We start from the raw sequence: 22,068 nt of genomic DNA on the forward strand, positions 1-22,068 counted from the left end.
GTTTCTTTCATGTCAAGAAACAGGTCTTTTCTAGAAATCGGAAGTTAATTAGAACATTTCTGCTATATTGGTCTAATCTTGAAGTCCCTTTAGATGTGTGGTTTTGTGTTTTCCCAATAAACAGCACTAGGTTGCAATAAACAGCATTTCTGATGAGCTATTTTAGTTTCACACACTTGTATAGCATAAAATTTTTCAGATGTTCAAAAGAAATGAAAATATGAGACAATTCAGACAAAATTTAGTCTTTGCTGAAGAGCTCGATTCTTAGCTTGAAGCAATATTGTGTATACATATGTAAAGATCAAATTCTCTTTTGGTAGTTCTGTTGAATAGCAAATGACCAAATGCACACGATTCTGCATATTTAAAAAGAAAAAAAAAAAAACCTTGAGGATTAATAGTGAATGTTCCATAAGATAAAACAGCAACTATAATTTTATAAAATGTTCTCATAAATCTGAAATCGGAAATTGTTCAAAATTCTAAAACACAGTTCTTTATTAATAAAGCACATTATAGATATTTTAAAATTTACAAGTTAGGTAACCTCCAAAGTTAAATATCATTTTTCATATAATCATTGCAAAGAAATAATATATACAATTGCAAAATATATAACATCGCAAAAAAGTAATACATATAATTTCTTGGCTTACTAATAATTTTATACTAGTCACTTGAAACAACATCCTTAAGGTATATAATAATTATTTTTCATCTTTTAGAACTTGATAGAAGACAGTCAATATCCTGAAGGATTTCAGAGGTTTTTTTCAATGCCACTGATACTCTCTTTTCATTAACTTCTTCCAGCAAGGTTTCTGGAGATTTTGATTCATAATGATCAGAAGACTGTTTGTTTTTTTTGTTAGAAATCTGGTTTAGGATACCACTGTTCTCCAATAGCACTTAAGTTAAGCACTTAGTTAAGGAGTTTTCCCCTACATTTTTCTTATATAAGTACATTTAATTTCAGAAAGACTGGTCTTCATATTAAAATATTATTTCTCTGTGTGGAAGATCTCTAGGATTCATAATAGATCTGGTACTTCAGAACTTATCAAGATCTACCCCTTAAAGATCATATGTAAGAGAGGAAGAAAGGAAAGAGAGTACATGTATTTGAATAAAGGTTTGGTGATAGGAGATAAAAGAACTAAATCTCAACATTTCTTTAGGTGAAGAGTGATACGGGAATAAAAGAATAAAAGTAACAGTGAGGAATATAAATAATCTGTGCAGTGTATTCTTAAAACATTTTTAAGAGAGGGATGTGGGGGAGGGGCACAGGGAAAGAGAATCTTAAGCAGACTCCATGCCAGCACAGATCCTGATACAGGGATCAATCTCATAACCTGGAGATTATGACCTGAGCCGAAATCAAGAGCCAGACGCTTAACTGACTGACCCGCCCCACCCCCCAGCCCTGGCCCAGGCACTGATAGTGGGCATGGAACCTGCTTAAGATTCTCTCTCTCCCTCTGCCCCTCACCAGCATGAATGAATGAATGAATGATACAGAGTGGAAAGAAACCTGTCCTCTGATGCAGAGCTACTTTATTATTTGAATAGGATTACAGAAATATCACAAGATAAAAGAAATTAGATGAATGGGGTAGGAATGTACAGAACAAAAAGATTTCATAAGAAAAATGAGTCAAATTATATTCCAACAAATTGGACAACCTAGAAGAAACAGATTCCTAGAAACATACAACCTACCAAGACTGAATCTTAAAATAGAAAATCTGAACAGGCCAATCACTAATAAGGAAATTGAATCAGTAATCTAAAACCTCCCAACAAATAAGAGCCCAGGACCAGTTGGTTTCACAGGTGAATTCCAACAAACATTTTTTTTTTTTAAAGACTTTTATTTATTTATTTGATAGAGAGAGATCACAAGTAGGCAGAGAGGCAGGCAGAGAGAGAGGAAGGGAAGCAGGCCCCCTGCTGAGCAGAGAGCCCAATGTGGGACTCAATCCCAGGACCCTGAGATCATGACCTGAGCCGAAGGCAGCAGCTTAACCCACTGAGCCACCCAGGCGGCCCCCAACAAATATTTAATAAGAATATTAATCCTTCTCAAAGTCTTCCAAAAATACAAGAGGAAGGGATATGTCCAAACTCATTTTACAAGTCCAGCATTACCCTAACAACCAAAACCAGATAAAAACACTACAAGAAAAAATTACAGGGGTGCCTGGCTGACTCAGAAAAGTATACGATCTTGGGGCGCCTGGGTGGCTCAGTGGGTTAAAGCCTCTGCTTTCAGCTCAGGTCATGATCCCAGGGTCCTGGGATCGAGCCCCACATCGGGCTCTCTGCTCAGCAGGGAGCCAGCTTCCTCCTCTCTCTCTGTCTGCCTCTCTGCCTACTTGTGATCTCTGTCTGTCAAATAAATAAATAAATAAATCTTTAAAAAAAAAAAAGAAAAGTATACGATCTTGATCTCAGGGTCATGTATTCAAGCCCCACACTGGGTGTAGAGGTTACTTTAAAAATAATTTTTAAAAAATGACAGGCCAATATCTCTGCTGAATATAGATGCAAAAGTCCTCAATAAAATATTAGCAAATTGAATGCAACAATACCTTAAAATGATCATACACCATGATCAAGTGAGATTTATTCTAGGAATGTAAGGATGGTTCAGCATATGAAAATCAATGTGATACACCATATTAACAGAATGGATAAAAATTATCTGATTATCTCAATAGATGCAGAAAAGTTCTCAACAAACTGGGTATAGAGGGAACTTACCTCATGATAATAAAGGCCATGTATGACTAGCCTAGAGCTAACATACTCAGTGGTAAAAAATTGAAAACTTTTCCTCTAAGATCAGGAATAAGATAAGGATGCCCACTATCGCCACTCTTATTCAACATACTGTCCTAACCTGAGAAATTAGGCAAAAAAAGAAAGAAAAGGCATCCAAATCAGAAAAGTAAAACTGTTTCTATTTGTAGATGCCATGATAATATACACAAAAGATCCTGAAGACTCCACCAAAAAAACTCTCAGAACTAATAAATTCAGGGGCACCTGAATGGCTCAGTCAGTTAAGCGTCTCACTCTTCATTTTGGCTTAGGTCATGATCTCAGGGTTGTGAGATCGAGTCTTGTGTTGGGCTCCATGTGGGTGTGGAGCCTACTTTAAATTCTCTCTCTCTCAGGGCACCTCAGGTCATGACCTTGGGATCAAGTCCTGCATTGAGCTTCCTGCTCAGTGGGAAGCCTACTTCTCCCTCTCCACCACTTGTCCTCTCATGCTCTCTCTCCCTCAAATAAAAAATTCTAAAATAAAATTCTCTCTCTCCCTCTTCTCTCCCCCTTCTCTCTCCCTCTTAAAAAAAAAAAAAAAAAAAAAAAACGGGACTCCTGGGTGGTTTAGTTGGCTAAGCAGCTGCCTTCAGCTCAGGTCAGGATCCCAGCATCCTAGGATCGAGACCCACATCGGGCTCCTTGCTGGGCAGGGAGCCTGCTTCTACCTCTGCCTCTGCCTGTGCTCATTCTCTCTGACAAACAAATAAAATCTTAAAAAAAAGAAAACCAAACCCTAATAAATTCAGTAAAGTTTCAGGATATAAAATCAATTTATAAAAATCAATTGTATTTCTATAACTAATAACAAACTATCAAATTAAGAAAATAATCGCATTTATAATTATATCAGAATAAAATAACTAGGAATACATTTAAGCAAGGAGGTGAAAGATCTGTATACTGAAAGACATTTATGATGAAAACTGAAGAAGACACAAATAAATGGAAAGATATTTTGTATTCATGAATTAGAAGAATTAATATTGTAAAAATGTCCATGCTAACCAAAGCAATCTACAAATTCAAAGCAATCCCTATTAAATTCCAAAAGCATTTTACGAAGAAATAGAACAATCCTAAAATTTCTGTGTAACCATAATAGAACCCAAATAGCTAGAACAACCTCTTTTTTTTTTTTTGGATTATTTATTTATTTATTTGACAGACATAGATCACAAGTAGGCAGAGAGGCAGGCGTGGGGAGAGGGGAAGCAGGCTCCCTACTGAGCAGAGAGCCTGATGTGGGGCTTGATCCCAGGACCCCAGGATCATGAGCTGAGCCAAAGGCAGAGGCTTTAACCCACTGAGCCACCCAGGTGGCCCTAGCCAGAACAATCTCAAGAAAAACAAAGTTGGAGGCATCATGCTTCCTGATTTCAAACTATATCATGAAGTTACAGTAATCAAAACAGTATGACATGGGCATAAAAAAAGATATATAGATCAATGGACCATAATAGAGAGTCTAGAAATAAACCCAGGGAGGCACTTGGGTGGCTCAGTCAGTTGAGCATCTGACTCTTGATTTTGGCTTAGGTCATGATCTCTGGGTCATGAGATCGAGCCCCACCACTGGGCTCTGTGCTCAGTATGGAGTTCTACTTGTCCCTCTCCTTCTGCTTCTCTCCCAGCCCGCATGCTCTCTTTCTCTGTCTCTCAATTAAAATCTTAAAAAAAAAAAAGGAACCCAAGCATACATGGCCAATTAATTTACAACAAAGGAGCCAAGAATATACAATGGGGAAAAGATGGTCTTTTCAATAAGAGAAGTTGGGAAAACTGGATCCCTATCTTCCATCATACACAAAAATCAACTCAAAATGGACTGAAGACTTGAACATATGACCTGAAGTCATAAAACCCCTAGAAGAAAACGGGGGATAATCTCTTTGACATCTGTCTTGGCAGTGATTTTTTGGTTCTGATACCTAAAGCAAAGGCAAAAAAAGCAAAAATAAACAAATGGAACTGCATCAAACTAAAAAGCTTCTGCACATCAAAGGACACCATCAACAAAATGAAAAGACAATGTATGGAATCAGAGAATGTATTTGAAATCATATATCTGATAAGAGGTTAATATGCAAAATACATAAAAAGCTCATACAATTAAACAGCAAAAAATTCTGATTAAAAAATGGTCAGAGGAACTAAATGGATATTTTCCCAAAGACCTACAAATTGTCAACAGGTATATGGAAGGGTGTTTATTATCACTAATCATTATGGAAATGCAAATCAAAACCACAGTGAGGTATTACCTTATACTTATTAGAACGGCTATTATCCAAAAGACAATAGATAATAAGCATTGGTGAGGATATGGAGAAAATATAATATATAAGTGAAAAAGTCTCCGTAGGAGACCTAACCCTAGTTCATTGCCCTTTGCCCTATTTAAAATCATTCAAAAGTATAAATATTGAGGGGCCCCTGGGTGGCTCAGTGGGTTAAAGCCTCTGCCTTCTGCTCGGGTCATGATCTCAGGGTCCTGGGATCGAGCCCCACATCGGGCTCTCTGCTCAGCAGGGAGCCTGCTTCCTCCGCTCTCTCTGCCTGCCTCTCTGACTACTTGTAATCTTTATCAAATAAATAAATAAAATCTATTTAAAAAAAGTATAAATATTGACATGATGCACCTTCTATAGCTAAGATATATCTTAAATGTTATTCAAGAAAACTTCAGAATATATAATATAAAGCACAGACTCATGAATTAAGCCTAGAATGGAAAGGGAGTAATTATGCAGGACAATAAATTTAGTTTAAAGGATACAGTTAAACTTCTTTATTTTTTCAAGCTCAGAGGCCACAGACCTGTGCAAAAAGAAAAAGTAAGTTCATGATAGTTGTCTGATTCTTTTATAGCTACAATATTTCAAATAATCATACTTGATTTTTTTCATAAAGTTTAGAATTATAGATAGAAGAGCCCAGAAGTTAAGAATTCTCCTTATAGGGACACCTGGCTGGCTCAGTCAGTAGAGTGTGTGACTCTTGATCTTGGGGCTGTAAGTTCAAGCCCCATGTGGGTGTAATTACTTAAAAATAAAATCTTAAAAAAAAAAAAAAAAGAATTCTCTTTATATTGGCTTTATTTAGCAACACATCAACTTGACTCAACCGATACTTACTTGAGTGCTTTTAATGAATAAGGAAAACGAATAAAAGTCCCCACCTCGAGGACTTTTAAATCAAGTACTGACATTTGAAGGTAATGGGCATTCTTGCTAAAACTCTTTTCTTTTTTTTTAATAACCCATTTTTTCTATTTATCTGAAACAGTTAAAAAAAAAATAGGTACACTTTGGAAATTCAGTGGTACAAGGTACACTACCATAACCTGAGGGACATTGCATAGTTAATAAAGAAAGGAAATAAAAAGGGGGAAAAGTTTCCTGGTTTGAGACACTGTATTACCTAATTTTACCTGCTCAAACAGACCATTTGCAAATATTAGGTCAAAAACTGCTAACATCCATAAAAAGGTAGCTTTCTCACTAAAATGCAAGAATTTAAAAGATCGGTATCTAACCAAAGAAAAGAGAAAAGCAAACTAGAATGAAATCCTAGATGTCACATCAAAAAATAAAACAAATACAATAAGCATAAAATAAAATCAGAGCTTTTTGTTTGGGCCTTCATATTCTGCTCCCTCTCCCATATGCTGCTGGAGTGCCAGGCCCCATTCCTTTAGGAGCCGGTCCACCCACAGGTCCTGTTGGCTATAACTTTTTAATACTAACCTGGCATAACCTCTGCTTTCCTCCTCAAAGTTTAGTCAAACTTTAAAAACCTACTAAAATTAGGAGTGCCTGGGTGGCTCAGTCAGTTAAGCAGCCAACCCTTGATTTCGGCTCAGGTCATGATCTCAGGGTTGGGGGGTTGGAGCCCTGCATCAGGCTCCATGCTCAGTAGGGGGTCTTCTTGTTCCTCTCCCTCCTCCTCTGCCCCCTTCCCACACTTGCACATGTGTACATGGACGTACTCTCTCCCCTCTCTCTCACATAAATAAATAAATCTAAAAAAAAAAAACTAGTAAAATCCTATCACTTCTATGAAAGGAGTGCTCCCTCCTTTGAATTCCTATAGCCTTATATTAACTAATCACATACTGATTTGCCAATACCTTCTCTTGAACTCTTTAATTTTCTGATCTTCATACCTAGATTGTCTTTTTCAGGAGAAAAGATGTTTTTGTTCTTCTTCTGTACTTTGCACATATAATGAGACCTCATTTATATGGAACTCTTCAGAAAGAGATAATTTTGGAGAGCTAAGCTTTTACACAGTTGAATTAAGTGTCAAAACACAGTAAGTCTTTCCTTCCTTCCTTCCTCCCTCCCTCTCTCCCTTCCTCCCTTCTTTCCTTCCTTTCTTCCTTTCTCTTTCCTTCCTTCTTTCCCTTTTCTTTCCTCTCTTCTCTTCCTCCTTCCCTCCCTCCCTTCCTCCCTTCCTTTAGAGAAGGAGAAGGTGGGTGGCAGAGGGAGAGAAAGAATCTTAAGCAGGCTCCATGCCTAACACGGAGTCCCATACGGGGCTCGATCTCAGAACCCTAAGATCATGATCTGAGCCAAAATCAAGAGTTAAATACTTAACTGACTGGGCCACCCAGGTGCCCCAAAACATAGTAAATAGTTCTTATTAAATTTATTCTGGAATAGACTACCTACTGTTTTCTTAAACACAATATACTAAACATACTAAACATTCTCTTCTCCTTGATTGGAATGGTTAACACGATGAACATTAACCCTTAAACCATGTTCCACAGAAACAGACATTGGAGCAAATGGTGCAGGGCAGAGGGCTAAATTTGTACAACTTCAGAAGACTCTTTTACGTGTGTGGTCTTTCTTTTTCCTCATTAAGCTAGAAGGAAATATGAGTAGTGGACACAACCAGGAAATAGTGTAACTCAACTAGCTCTCTGCAAAATTAATGAGGACTTTAATATCTAAAAGATCTCTCTATTCGAGTCTCTAGAATAGTCTTCACAGTTCACAAAGGGGTACAGAACTTATCTTCTTACTGGCTTTACTACAGAGGGACACATACACCTCCTTGTCAACTTGCTCTCGTTCCTTGTACTCCAGCCTATGGATGGAGAATGAAAGAGATCTCGCAACACTTTAAGCATCTGTGGTGAAGACTTGGATATGATTTACTCCAAAGCCTGCTGATTCTTCATCATTGCAAAACACTTTTCTCCCCCTACACAGGACATATTTTTCTGGCCATAAGCAAACAATACAAACTACCTTTAATGCTGTTGCTCATATGATGAACCAACTTCTTGTGAACTATCTGCTGTTCAATGTTTTGACTAGCATCCCTATTAAAAAGTTGAATCAGTAAATTAATAATAGGAGATGAGTTGGGAAACAAATACTGAAATGAATTCTGGTAGCTCTTCATTGCGCAATCCATTCTCTGCCTTCAGCCCCCCTTCCTTGACAAGAAAACAAATCACGGTGGAGATGTCTTGGGCTTTGCGAGGGAAATGGAGCTAGCTACTGTCAGGGGCTGCTTCTCCTCTCTCTACTCTTCCTCGGTTCCTCTGTTTTTCTGCTGCTCCTCGCTGCTTTCCCCCAGAGCTACTATCACCAGTATGCACTTCCCTCAAGCCCTCACTTTGCATCTGTCCCAACAGTTATCCTCTTCAAAGCCTTCCTATGAAAAGGCTAGCATCTTGAAACCTTGCAAGCTGAGCAATGATGAAGTGACCAATCTTATAGTCATACACAATTTCCCTTTCATCCCAACTACATTTTTTTGCCAGCTACTTGGGCAACTCTTCTGCTCCCAAATGGGCTGTAGCTGAAGAATGGAAGATCTGGAAAGCTGAATCCTTAGGATACCTAATTCATTCCAATAACATCTACTGATTTGATTTGTACCTCTTTCTCTAAGTAATGTAGGAAAAGGTGATAAGAATCAGGCTTAATGTTTATATTTTTTTCACCATGCAATGCTAAGATACCTTACAAACTACCTTAAAGCTTCCTAAATTATTCCTGGTATCCCTCTTTTCCAACACAGGCTTCCTCCACTATCCAAAAGTACAGAGTTCCTAAGAAAACTATCATACACTGAAATGGCATAAAGTTGAAAAACAATTACCACTAATATTTATGGACAATTTTTTGACCTTTCCCACACCCAAAAAATAACCTCTCTTGGGCCTTTTTTTGAGACCTGAGGACTTACCTTGCTGATGGATGCACAAAATAAATTGAGAGAAAGCACAGAGGCTCCCAGGCACAATGAAAGCTCTGGTGGCTTGAAGCTGAGCGGCTGAGTGTAGTTCTCAGGGAAGGAGCTCAGAGTTGCCACTCTCCCGGCTCGGGGTACAAGCTGCCTCTATAAGAGCTCGCGGCAAAATACTGAATGCTATTTTCACTTTTTGCCTTTTTTCTTAAAACCGAAAATCATTTTCGGATTTCTTTTGGTCGGCAAAAAATACCCCCATCCAAGTACTAACAGGGCCCCACCCTGCTTAGCTTCTGAGATCAGACAAGCTCAGGCGTGTTCAGCGTGGTGGATCTGGAGAAAACCGGGAACAAACTGATGGAGGTCTTTCGTAAAAGTGCAGAGGTGTAATAACACAAACTTTCGAAAAGCGGGGGATACCTGTGTACTCAGATTATCTGCTCACTGATACTAACCTTCCTAATGACCTTTCTGCCATTCATTCTACTTAGGAACTAGTAATTCCATCAAGTCTGAGCTCCTCTACTGATCACAAGATCCATTCCTATCCATCGAACAGATTGCATCTGCTCCATAAAAACTGTTTTCTTCCTGTCTTCACAGGACAAAATATGTTTTTTACTTCTGCCCTTGCTCCCTCCCTGAAATGTCTTAACTTCCCTAAATATTCCTTTGAAGCCCAATCCCCTGCACACTGAAAGGCACACAAGAGGGACTAAAATACTTTATTTGTTGATTTTCCAATTAATATGGGAGAGGTAATTAATACGATAGAAATGATTTCAAAATCAACTTTTTCTGAAAGTTTATTATGTTAGTCAACATTTTACTTCTCTTAATATTACTAAAATTTTTTAAAACACCTTTAAATTTTTCCATCAAGTTTTCAGGATGAATTTATCACATTAAAGGAGTCACACATTTTGATATGAAATTTTCAATGCAATTTTCTGACCTTCAGATAAAATATGATGAAATGTAACAAATATCTGACTAAAGATAAATTATTTTCAAGCTTAAGTTATCAGGAAGTCTTAGAGTTTACCATTTGATGTTTTTAATTTTTGTGTCTCTCCTACACAGATGAAATTTAATAATTTAAAATTTATACATACCAGTTTTCTTCAACAAGAGAAGATGAAGGATGTGTGGGCATCTCTCTCTGACTAGTCTGGGTCAATCTTCTGCACCATGATATAACTGTTGTCACATATCTAGGTTGAAAACATTAAAAGAAATATTTGAAAAATGAGCATGTGTAAATATGTATATTATATATAAATATAATTATACTTTAAATAATGTTTATAAATTTATATAAAATATGTAATTATAATTATACATTTATAATGTATAAATTATATATTAATGGGTGTGTTCTTGTTTAAATTTTTTTATTATATTTATATATAAATATATATATTTATATATAAATATAATATTTACTTTAAATAATATAAAAATAATATAAAAATATAATTATATTTATATATAAATATAATTTTTATATATAATATATATATAATTATAACCAAAACACACCCATAAATTTATAATTTATACATTCTAAATGTTTAATTATATATAACTCACTGAATATACAAAACAAGTATCAAGGTTAATAAAAGGATCTGAAGTGATGAGCTGAAACAAATAGTAATGTTTGCCAAATGCTGTAGTTTTTTAAAAAGATTTCTTTATTTTAGACAGAGAGAGTATATACTTGGGTGCGCATGCAACCAGAGGGAGGGGAAGGGCTGAGGGAGAGGAAGAGAATTTCAAGCAGACTTGGGGCTTGATCCCACAACCCCAAGATCATGACCTTCGCCAAAATCAAGAGTCAGACGCTTCACCAACTGAACCACATAGGGGCCCTAAGATACTAAATTTTTGATGCAAATTATTTAAGCCAGCAATAAATATTGGAGCATTTAGACCAAAATGCAATAAATCCCAACAGAAAAATAAATAAAAATAAAAGAAAAATAAATTCGTGAGGTAAAGAAAGCAATTCTTTTGTGAATATTCTCAAGTAAAATCAGTAACATGTCTAGAATGTTCAAGTTGACTGATTATAACAAATTACATAAACCAAAAGCAAAAAAAATTTCATAAAAAGCTGATTTCAAGAGTCTTCTCCATCTTCAGCATCAGCGAATTAATTTTATTCCACTTTATAGAAATATACTTAAGTTTAGTTATTTGTGTAAACCTTACCTCAAATTGGTTAAGGGGTTAATTAATTGGTAACACAGTTTTCCACAGTCCAATTTCCACAGCAAGTCAGTTATACTGAAAACATTTATTTTGACAAACCACTTGAATACAAATGGAAATGATTAAAGCTGACTTGATTTATTTAGTTATGCTAGATGCCAGTATTATTGTAAATTCTGAAACCTGCTGGAATAACATCATGCACATTATCTACCTGGAAAAACTAAAAATATCTATAACATTTAAATAATGTTTATATGCTTCCCCTCTAAGAGGAAAAGTTATTACTATCATAAAAATAATTTTTAGGGGCACTTGGGTGGCTCAGTAGGTTAAGCCTCTGCCTTCGGCTCAGGTCATGATCCCAGGGTCCTGGGATCAAGCCCCGAGTAGGGCTCTCTGCTCAGCAGGGAGCCTGCTTTCCCCTCTTTCTCTCCCTGCCGCTCCCCCTGCTTGTTCTCTCTCATTCTCTCTGTCTCTGTCAAATAAATAAATAAAATCTTTTTAAAAAAAGGGGAGGGTGGGGAGAATTTTTAAAACTGCTTTTCAGTACCTTTCATATGGTCCAGGATGTTCAATCTGAATTAACTGATCTTGTCCATCAGGAAAAGTTAACCTACCCCAACCTAAGTTGAGACCTTGATCTACCTTAAGAAGCAAGGAGGAAAGGTAAATTTTATAATTTCAAAACTGAAACAAACATAAAATGCAACAAAAGCCTCTCTAATTTATCAACTTAAAAAATAATAAGTACATGAATCATTAAAACTTTATTTTAATTAATTTAAAATTATCTTTTACACGGATTTTGGTATTATTTAACCACTCCTCTATACCAGTCCTTCTCTATATAATCAGTTACCTTTATAAGAATGATTATTTGTCATCCTTTCTGGTTTTTGCTAGGAAATCCAATGAGATTACTAAAACATCTTAATGGATTTTACACTTCAAAAAATAAATTGAAATAGTATGGTACTTTATTTTCTTTGTTCTATTTTCACAGGTTAAAAAATGAAAAATAGATTTCAGTCTGAAATATAATCACCTGTCTCTTTTCAATAAAAGAGCTGAAATTCCAATTTAGGGTTAGAGTAATGCCATCTAAAAAGAGAGCATGTACTTTGTCGTCAGAGTATGCAAGAAATCTTCCCACGCTGGGTATGAGTGATTCTCTCAAAATCAAAGGCAGTATATTGTTATCCTTTATCCCAGGTACCTAAAACCAAGTTAATAAAAATAGCAGGAAAGAGAGTTATCCATTATTAACTTAAATAATTACAAAACTCTGAAGTAACTTTATTCAGAAGTTGGATACTATAGAATCCTTACATATATTTTCACTTTTCCAGAAGTGGATACCCAAATTAGTCTAGGACAAGCAGATTAAGTTCTAATATCTTTGGAAAGTCACGGTTCTGCTGAATTTTACATAGAACACCGAAAACCATTAGGAACTACAGCAACATATATAGGTTTGTAACTAAATTAGTACAGATACAGAGATCAAAGTCTGAGAATCATTTCCTTTAGGTCAATGTTAAAGAATTTACTTTTACAGTTATGCAAAAACAATAGAATACTGTAATATCATAATTTAAAATAACTACGTTTCCACATACTTCAAATCCAATCAAGTCGCCTGCCCTCTTTCTCCACTAAGAAAAAAGAAACACAAATTACAAAGTATAACATAAAAGCTGGACTTTGCAGAGTTTTTCTAGTAAGTGGATATTTTTCTTAATAAAGCAATATTAATGTTACAAAGAATTTCTCACTTGACTTAGATGAAAGTAACTTGAACTTAGAGGTATGTATGCAAACAATAAAACAATTTTTAAAATCTTGCTTTTAAAATAATTTTAAGGGGCCCCTGGCTGTCTCAGTCAGTGGAGCATGTGACCTCTTGATCTCAGGATTGTGAGTTCAGGCCCTAAACTGGGTATAGAGATTACTTAAAAATAAAAATATTTAAAATAGTACTAAGAATAATAATTTTAGATACCATTTTCCAGCAGCATATATGATAATTATGGCTTAAAGAAAGTCTTGTCTTGGTACAATGTTGAAGAATTCTGTGAACATGAAAAACAGTTCTTAAACATTTGCAAATAATGGCATTTTCCAATTCTAGCAATGCATTCTCAATACTCTATGACATGTTAGGCAAGTAAATTTCCATTTCCACTAAATTTCATTTCCACAAAAATATGTTCAGAACACTTTTCTTCCAGAAATCCTCTATTCCCCTGGAAGGGGGTTGCTTTCTTTTGTGTTAATCTTACATAGTTAAGGTTACTCCTCTGATTTTTTTTTTTTAGCAATGAAATGACTCCAAATGGAGAGAATTTTCAGGTGTTCCTTTCTATTGTCTCAGAGTGCTAGGGAGGTGGATCAACTGTCTGTGGGAAATCAAATTACCAATCTTGCTCTTTCAAATCTAGCTTGGAAGTTGCTTAGACATTTGTGAAAATAATGGGTGGCTCAGTGGGTTAAAGCCTCTGCCTTTGGCTCAGGTCATGATCGCAGGGTCCTGTTACTGAGCCCCACATCAGGCTCTCTGCTCAGTGGGGAACCTGCTTCCTCCTCTCTCTCTCTCTCTCTACCTGCCTCTCTGCCTACTTGTGATCTCTGTCTGTCTAATAAATAAATAAAATCTTTAAAAAAATAATTTAATCCAACAATACACTTTCATGGTTCTAACTGCCACAGGTTAGTTAGTAGAATTTTAAAAACATATGAGCCAAAGTACCAAACTACACTTCATTTTCAGACTCTCTATTACTCTGAAGATAAAAAAGCATGAAAATGCAAAAGGCACAATGAAATCCTCAGCTGATTCCAAGGCACAATGACGATGCACTCACTGCACTCACCCAGAGAAAAGGCACCATTTCCTACTACCACTTGTTTGCCATATTTGGATGTTTCTCCATATTTAATTTCAAATTTCAAAGCCAGAAGTACTCTCAAAATGATGTGATTACCTTACTTTATAAATGAAGAGACCAGAAAAACTGACCAATTTCACCAAAACACTTACTTCCACTGTATCTACAAATTCGTAATCAACCCTAACCACCAGAAAATGTATCAGGATTCTCAAACACAAAACACATGAGTCAGTTGAATGTGAAGAACCTACCTGGTTGCCTGTTTAATTAGAGAACACACAGAGAACAGACTTCCTGGTCTATCAGGAGGAAGGTTATTTACTGAATAAGTTTTCTCTTCTCTCTGAAAATTAATTTAAAATCAAATAGCTCAATAATAAATCCTGGCCATTATTAATTAACTATTTTTTTTTCAGTTTTATATTTTTTTGTGACAAGACAAGCAGTTATTTTAACTTCATCAAAAGCCCTTAAAAGGTATATTTTTAAAGGTATTTTATGCTTTTCCTTTTTTCTCCATTTTTTAAAGTCTAGCTTTCATCCTGGAGAGTTACAAAAGTTGCATTCTAATGCCCTATAATTTACTGCACACTTAAAATTTTGACTTAATATGGCAACCACATTAATTTTGCTACACATTAGCAGAAAACTTATCATATAAGTTACCCCTTTACCCCTCAGAACAAAAGGGGGAAAAAAAAGCCTATATAGGTTTTAAAAAACTATTTTAGTTGAACAAATAAATAATTTTATTATATTTTATTAATAGAAGAACTATTGCTACAATTTGTGGAAGACAATTTGTGTATTCCTTATAAGTTCAGCTTCTTGAATTGAAAAAAAATTTTGTTATTTCCTCTGAATTCCCTCTTTCTCAGACTCATTAATATTTGTGTTTTCCCGGGGTTCTGTATTCAGCCTTGTTTTCTGATTTCCTGACTCTTCCTGGGTAATCCCAGCAGAGTCCAAAGTTGTGTGCATAATAAATATAATATCAACAGCTAACATTTATTAAACATATACTATATGCTAGGTGCTATACTATGTAATGTACATGGTTTATTTCATTTACTCCTCAACAACTCTGAGATAAGAACTATTAATACCTATTTTTTTTTTTTTTTAGATAAGGAAACTGAAATATGAGGGCTAAGAAGTAGCACAGATCATGGGGCACCAGGGTGGCTCAGTGGGTTAAAGCCTCTGCCTTCCGCTCGGGTCATGATCTCAGGGTCCTGGGATTGAGCCCCGCATCGAGCCCCGCATCAGGCTCTCTGCTCAGCAGGGAGCCTGCTTCCTCCTTTCTGTCTCTGCCTGCCTCTCTGCTTACTTGTGATCTCTATCTGTCAAATAAATAAATTAAAAAAAAAAAAAAAGAAGTAGCACAGATCTAATTTGAACCACAAGAGAATATAGCCCATCCATACTTTACCATCAGTGAGAGAAGATGAGCTTTGAAGTTAAAACAAAGCTGCATTCAAATCACAGGTATGTCTCTTACTAACTGTAATGACAGGCAGGTTTATGTAACTTTTTTTTTTAAGATTTTATCCATTAATTCATTTAAGAGAAAGAGAGTGCACGGAGCAGGGACTGGCGGCGGGCATTGTTGGGAGAAGGAGGAGGAAGAATCTGGAGCAGACTCCACAGTAAGTAGGAGCCCCACACAGGCAGGTTTAATCTCACAACCAGGAGAGAAGACCACCACCCCAGCTGAACCCAAGAGTTGGAGGCCCAACTGATTGAGCCACTCAGGTGCCCCTTATGCAGACTTTTATAAACCAGGACGCCTATAACCTATGAAATGAGGATACTACCTACCATCTGGACTGAGGATCAATGATATAATTCATAGATAAAGCACCCAGGGCAGAATTTAGTATATAGTAGATAGTCAAAAAATAGTCCCTCCTCTTTTATCCTGGACAGTAGACTTGAGTGTCTAAACCTCTACTAAGCTTCTCCACTGGATATCTCACTTTGACATGTAAAAAATGGAATGAACTTCATTTCAAAATCCGCATTTTCTCCTTCTATACTTCATAGATACCTGTGGTGTATTCTCTCTACCTGGAACTCGTTCTCTCCTCCATCATTTCCCTTAGTCTAACTCCGACTTTCCCTTCCTCTCAGGGAAGCCATTACTGAGGTCCACAGACTAGGTGAAACCTAGTTATGTCCACAAGCACAGTACCCTCCACTCTAGCTTCTTGGTTTTCATTATGATTTCAACTTAATACAGTTTTACTTAATGTCTTTCCTGCTAGGATAGAACTTCATGAAGCTAGAGGCTGTGTCTGTTTTGCTGACCTCTGTATCCCCAGCAATGTGCTAAGGCACATGATAGTCACTCAAACTATTGGATTTTAACTATTTATATCTTTCTCTATTGGATACTGAGTTCCTTGAGAGTTCTTGTTTTGTTTTTGTTTTTTATGATTTTATGTATTTATTTGTCAGAGACAGAGAGAGGAAGAAAGAGCACAAGCAGGGTAAGAAGTAGAAGGAGAGGGAGAAGCAGGCTCCCTGCTGAGCAAGAAGCCTGATACAGGACTCTATCCCAGAACCCTGGGATCATGACCAGAGCCAAAGGCAGACACTTAATGGACTGAGCCACCCAAGCATCCCAAGAGTTCTTGTCTTTTCTACTCCTCTATTTCCTCAATTCTAAGATGCTCATTTTTCATAATTTAACAACTCTGAAATCTGGATACACCTTATAATTAAGAGTATCTTACTCTTAGGCAAATGGAGTTGAGATCTAATAGAATTTAAATGTTTTATTGATATCTCCTGGTAAGATCGAAAAGCAGCCATCATCAAAACAACTTAGATTTGATAAAATTTTGGCTTAATAATATGCTTGGCACCACCACTCACTGATTTATTCAATAATCTGTCATCATTTTTAACTCCTTCCTCATCCCCGCTATCCAGTCAGTCATCAGTTCTGTTTCCTTAATATTTCTTGTGTCCATTCCCATCACCATCATTCTCATTACCACTGCCTAGTCCTTATACTTTCTTCCCTGAACTACTAAACATATCTCCTAACTGGTCTACCTCTTCCCCACCCCAGTTTATCTTCCTCTGAAACGACCTAACAAAAATAGGATGCCATTTCCCAACTTAAATCCTTCAGTGGCTCTGCAAAAGCAATATGGTTTCCCATGCCCCATTTATGAGCTGGCCCAACTTCGTGGTTTAGTCTTTTCCCTGGACATTCCCCCCAACATTAGATCTCTCTAGCATTCCATCTATGTTTAGCATTTTCATTTCCTTCAGCACTCCCCACTCGCCCCAGCCTCTAGTTAGGTGACGTTTATCTATCTTTTTCATGCTCTAGCAGTAAAGGTGTGTTGAACAAGACAGCGCTTACTTCTAGTGTGGGCTAGTTAGCAAATGAACATTAATCAGTTAGAAAATGTCACATAGTATTAATTGCTGGGAAGAAAAAAAAAAGAGGAGGGAACCATGACAGTGTCATAGGTAGTTTCTCTAATTTGGATAGTCAGGAAAAGTCTCCTTGAGGAGGTGACACGTAAATAGCAATTTAACCAACAAGAAACCAGCCATGCAAGGAGTTAAGCAAGTATGTTCCCTCAGCTATATACTCCTCCAACCTCTATTCTTCTTCTGTGTAACTCCTTCTTTAAAATTATAGGTCTAGGGATACCTTCCTGGTACAGAGTAGAGCATCTAACTCTTGATCCAACTCTTGACTTGGGGTTGTGAGTCTGAGTGCCATATTGGGTGTGGAGATTACTTAAAAAATAAAATAAAATAAAATGTAATTATAGATCCTAGCTCAGCCATATCATCCTCCAGAAGATTTTTCCCGCATTCTGGGTCAGGTGCCCCTCCTAATGTGGTTCCAGAGCACCAAGTTCTTATCTCTACAGAAGTAATTATATCTTTCCTATTTAAAAATTTAAGTATACAAGTAGCAATATATCACTAATATTTTGGGAGGGGGACAAGCAAAAAAAATACAAGATTTAAGTCCCTCCCTACTCTCCCTTCCCCACAAAATCCCACGCTCCTCCCCAAAGTAACCAGTTCATTTTTTTTTCTTAAAAATTTATCTATTTATTTGAGAGAGAAAGAGAGAGCCATGAGTGGAAGAGGCAGAAAGAGAGGGAGAGAGAGAATCTCAAGCAGACGCCCTGCTGAGCACAGAGCCTGATGCCAGCTCATTCTCACAACCCTGAGGTCATGACCTGAGCCAAAAATCAAGAGTCAGATGCTTCATCAACTGAGCCACCCAGGTGTCCCTTCAGTTTGGTTTTTATCTGCCCAGATCTTCCCCTGTGCATTTACATGTGTACAGTCATATATTTGGGTTTGGGGTTTTTGTTCTTTACAAAAGATATCACTGTACATGTTCTTCTGCAACTTTCCTTTTTCACAGTGCCTTGGAGATTTTCAATCTCTCTCTCTCTCTCTGCAACTACATCTTCCTCATTCCTTTAAACTGCTGCACAGCGTCCCCATAATCTGACCACACAGCTCATTTCACCATTTCTCTACTGATGCATTTCGACTGCCTCCAGTTTTTTGTTACTACAGGCAATGCTACAATCCACATCCCTGGCCGTATTTCTATGGTATACATGCTAATATTCTGCTAGGATAGATACTAAGAGGCAGGATTTCTAGCCAATTTAACTTGATATTATCACATTGTCTTTCCTAAAGGAAAGAATCAATTTATACTGAATCAATTTATACTCCAACCAGTACTATGAAAGCACCCTTTTCACCACACCCTTGCCCACAGTAGACACTATCAACCTTTCGACAATTCCATGAGTGAAAAATATGTTATTTTAATTTGCATTTCTTTGATGCAAGCAGTAAACCTTAATGTTTCCACATACTAGGAGTTATTTATACTGTCTTTTCTATGGCTTAACAATTCTTACTGTTCACTCATTTTTCTATGAGAAGTTTTTTGGTTTTGGTCTTTTTATTCTGATTTGTAATGCAGAATATTTTCTTCTAGGCCTTTGCCTATCTTTTTGGCTTTATCTCATTTAACAGAAGTTAAATATTTAAAATTTAACATAAGTCAAAATAAATAAATAAATAAATAAATAAAATTTAACATAAGTTGAAAACTTCACAGTTGCCAAGCTTTTATTTTATGCCTTCCAGTATTTTGTGTTGTACTTCAGAAGACCTCCCCTCTCCCAAGATTATAAGCCCCATTCTTCCATATTTTTTCCTGACCATGAGAAAGTTTGCTTTCTTACATTTAGCCCTTTAATACATCTGGAATTTATTTTTGAGTATGGGTTAAAGTAAGGAGCCCGCCCAAAGCGGTCCACCACAAAAGCACAATTCATCTGGACCTTCTGTTTTATCCCCAAAGCTCATATTTCTCCTCCCTGATATATTTGCTTCAGTATAAAAATTATCATCCCAGAGGCACCTGGGTGGCTCAGTTGGTTAAACGTCTACCTTCAGCTCAGGTTGTGGTCTCAGGGTCCTGGATTCAAGCACTGTGTCAGGCTCCTTGCTTGGCAGGGAGTCTGTTTCTCCCTCTCCCTCTCCCCCTTCCCCCAACTTGTGCTTTCCTGCTCTCAATAAATAAAATCTTAAAAAAAAAAAAAAAAAAAAAAAGATCATCCCTCTCCTTTATGTCTTTGAGTAAAACTGAAGCTCCAGGAAGATGTACTGTATTTATCTTGTACATTTTCAAACTCCCAGTACATAGCAGTCAGCAGTAGAGGTACACATACCTACTCTACTTGCCTGTTTACTTGATTGTCTCATGCACTACACACACACACACACTCTCTCTCTCTCTCTACTGGTCACACTTTCATTTCATTTCATTTACTCATTTGCCTATCTGACTACTCGGTTATGAACCCTTCAGGGTAGGAGCTCTTCATTGTACCCAGTGCTTGACAGAGTGTCTGCCTAGGAGTATTCAAATAACATGTACTGATAAATGAATACTTTCCTACAAATAGACCCAGTGGGAAATCTGTTCCTATATATAGGTTATATATATAAAAATATTAATGAATGGAAAGATAGTTGGGATTTACTTAAAATATAAATAGGGAGTGGAGGGGACAGTGGGAAGTATAGATGGAAAAACTGACAAATTTATCACTCCAATTTCCCCTCTGTAATATGGAAAGAAAACATATTCATTATGCTCTATCCTGCAAAGCAAAGCCAGGTGATCCTATGGTGATCCTTACATAACGGTGGATGTCACATGTCAGATTGGGACAAGCAAATTTAGACAATTAACAATATAGCCATATGATTACATTTTGGTCTGATAGATTAAATATATCATGTTATGTTTCACTGTTTTCAAAACAGAGGACAATCTTGGTTTTTTTCTTTTTTTAAAGAGAGTGGCGAGGGACTGAGGGAGAGGCAATCCCAAGCAGACTCCACGCTCAGCATGGGGTTCTATCCCACAACCCTAGGATCACAACACAAGCCAAAACCAAGAGTTGGAGGCCCAACCAACTGTGCTGGTCAGGTGCCCCTTGTTCAACTTTCTAGTTGTATATAAAGATTTAGAAGCTGAGAGGTATTTTAAATATGCAAACAGCTACCTGGTAGGAAAAAAAAGAATGTGCTTTTAATGTGCATATTTTAATTAAAAAAAGAATACTGATTCAAAGTATTGCTGCTGGTTTTAATGTTTCCTTATGGATAAATTCTATGACATGAGATGTTTAAATTTAACTTCTGATTTAAACATAAATTGGGGCACCCACATGGCTCGGTCAGTAGAATGTGTGACTCTTGATCTCAAGGTTGTAAGCTCGAGCCCTACCTTGGGTGTGGAGCTTACTTAAGAAGAAAGTCTTAAAAAAAATTAACACAAATTACTTAGGCAAATGACTGGCAGAACAGAGGATAAGAATGCAGTAAAAATAAGGTGGTTAGTAATCATTGTGATAATGCTGGCAAAAGATTTTATGAATTCTCCAGAATGTGAGGGCAAGCAATGTTATGTAAAGATCAGATTTCCTACATATATTCAAAATTATTTAGAAACAGCTATATACAAATTCTTAAGCTCAGACCTAATTGTCAGCTTACCTCTTCTGATCCTTCTTGAATGGAATAATACGTAAAATACTTCCCAAAATAAGCTCCCTCTGACTTGAAAACAGATCCATCTCCAGGATAAATCTCTATTGAGTTCACATTTTTATGGTTTAGTCTAAGGAAGAAAAATAATCATTAAATTTTTTCCCAATTGGGACTAAAACATAAATGAGAACAAACAAACAAACAAAGTAGTATGGGATTTTGCCTATCCAACAAAAGGGATAACTTCATACTCTGCACCCAACCAGCTAAATTAACTTTTTTGCAAACGATAAATAGAACACATAGAACTGGTTAATGTACCTATTTCAACAACTGAGCCTAGGTTTTGGAAGTCAGGCATCTTATCATCCTGGTATCCCCACTGCCAATCACTGTAGCCAGCATATACTGATCACCACCAAAGAAATGCCCACTGCAAAGAAGTTAAATATGACAACTTCAGAACCTAAAAATGGGATTATTTTTCAGTAATGAAACTAGCAGACTCAGTACCTGATGAATGACATTAGCCAAGTGTAAAAGGCGCCACCTCTAAGAGAAGGTGACTGATCACATCTGAGGCAGCCAACTACACTCAAGGTATTGGGTATATAATGTGTAGAAACTTCAGCCAAGTCCATTTAAAAAAAAAATATGAAGAATATGTTGTCAGATGAATGGATAAAGAAGATGTGGTATATATACACAATGGAATACTATGCAGCCATCAAAAGAAATGAAATCTTGCCATTTGCGATGATGTGGATGGAACTAGAGGGTATCATGCTTAGCAAAATAAGTCAATCGGAGAAAGACAACTATCATATGATCTCCC

General features: G+C 36.6%; 1 protein-coding gene across 2 annotated transcripts in view; it reads right to left on the bottom strand.

Moving 5' to 3' along the window:
* Nucleotides 1–249: 249 nt before the first annotated feature.
* Nucleotides 250–22,068, bottom strand: part of C12H5orf34 (chromosome 12 C5orf34 homolog) — a 33,874-nt gene continuing 12,055 nt past the window's right edge. Inside the window, exons 6-14 of one of the 2 annotated variants that reach the window (XM_059416502.1) lie at nucleotides 21,240–21,363; nucleotides 14,411–14,502; nucleotides 13,271–13,340; nucleotides 12,888–12,923; nucleotides 12,314–12,484; nucleotides 11,819–11,913; nucleotides 10,164–10,262; nucleotides 5,612–5,652; nucleotides 250–911 (exon numbers count right to left, since the gene is read on the bottom strand). In XM_059416502.1, the coding sequence (XP_059272485.1) occupies nucleotides 718–911; nucleotides 5,612–5,652; nucleotides 10,164–10,262; nucleotides 11,819–11,913; nucleotides 12,314–12,484; nucleotides 12,888–12,923; nucleotides 13,271–13,340; nucleotides 14,411–14,502; nucleotides 21,240–21,363 (922 nt within the window). In that variant the 3' untranslated portion in view covers nucleotides 250–717. The remainder of the gene's footprint in view (nucleotides 912–5,611; nucleotides 5,653–10,163; nucleotides 10,263–11,818; nucleotides 11,914–12,313; nucleotides 12,485–12,887; nucleotides 12,924–13,270; nucleotides 13,341–14,410; nucleotides 14,503–21,239; nucleotides 21,364–22,068) is intronic. The other variant, XM_059416503.1, reaches the window with a different exon arrangement.

This window comes from Mustela nigripes, chromosome 12 (genome assembly GCF_022355385.1).
Source record: "Mustela nigripes isolate SB6536 chromosome 12, MUSNIG.SB6536, whole genome shotgun sequence".
Lineage (NCBI taxonomy): Eukaryota > Metazoa > Chordata > Mammalia > Carnivora > Mustelidae > Mustela > Mustela nigripes.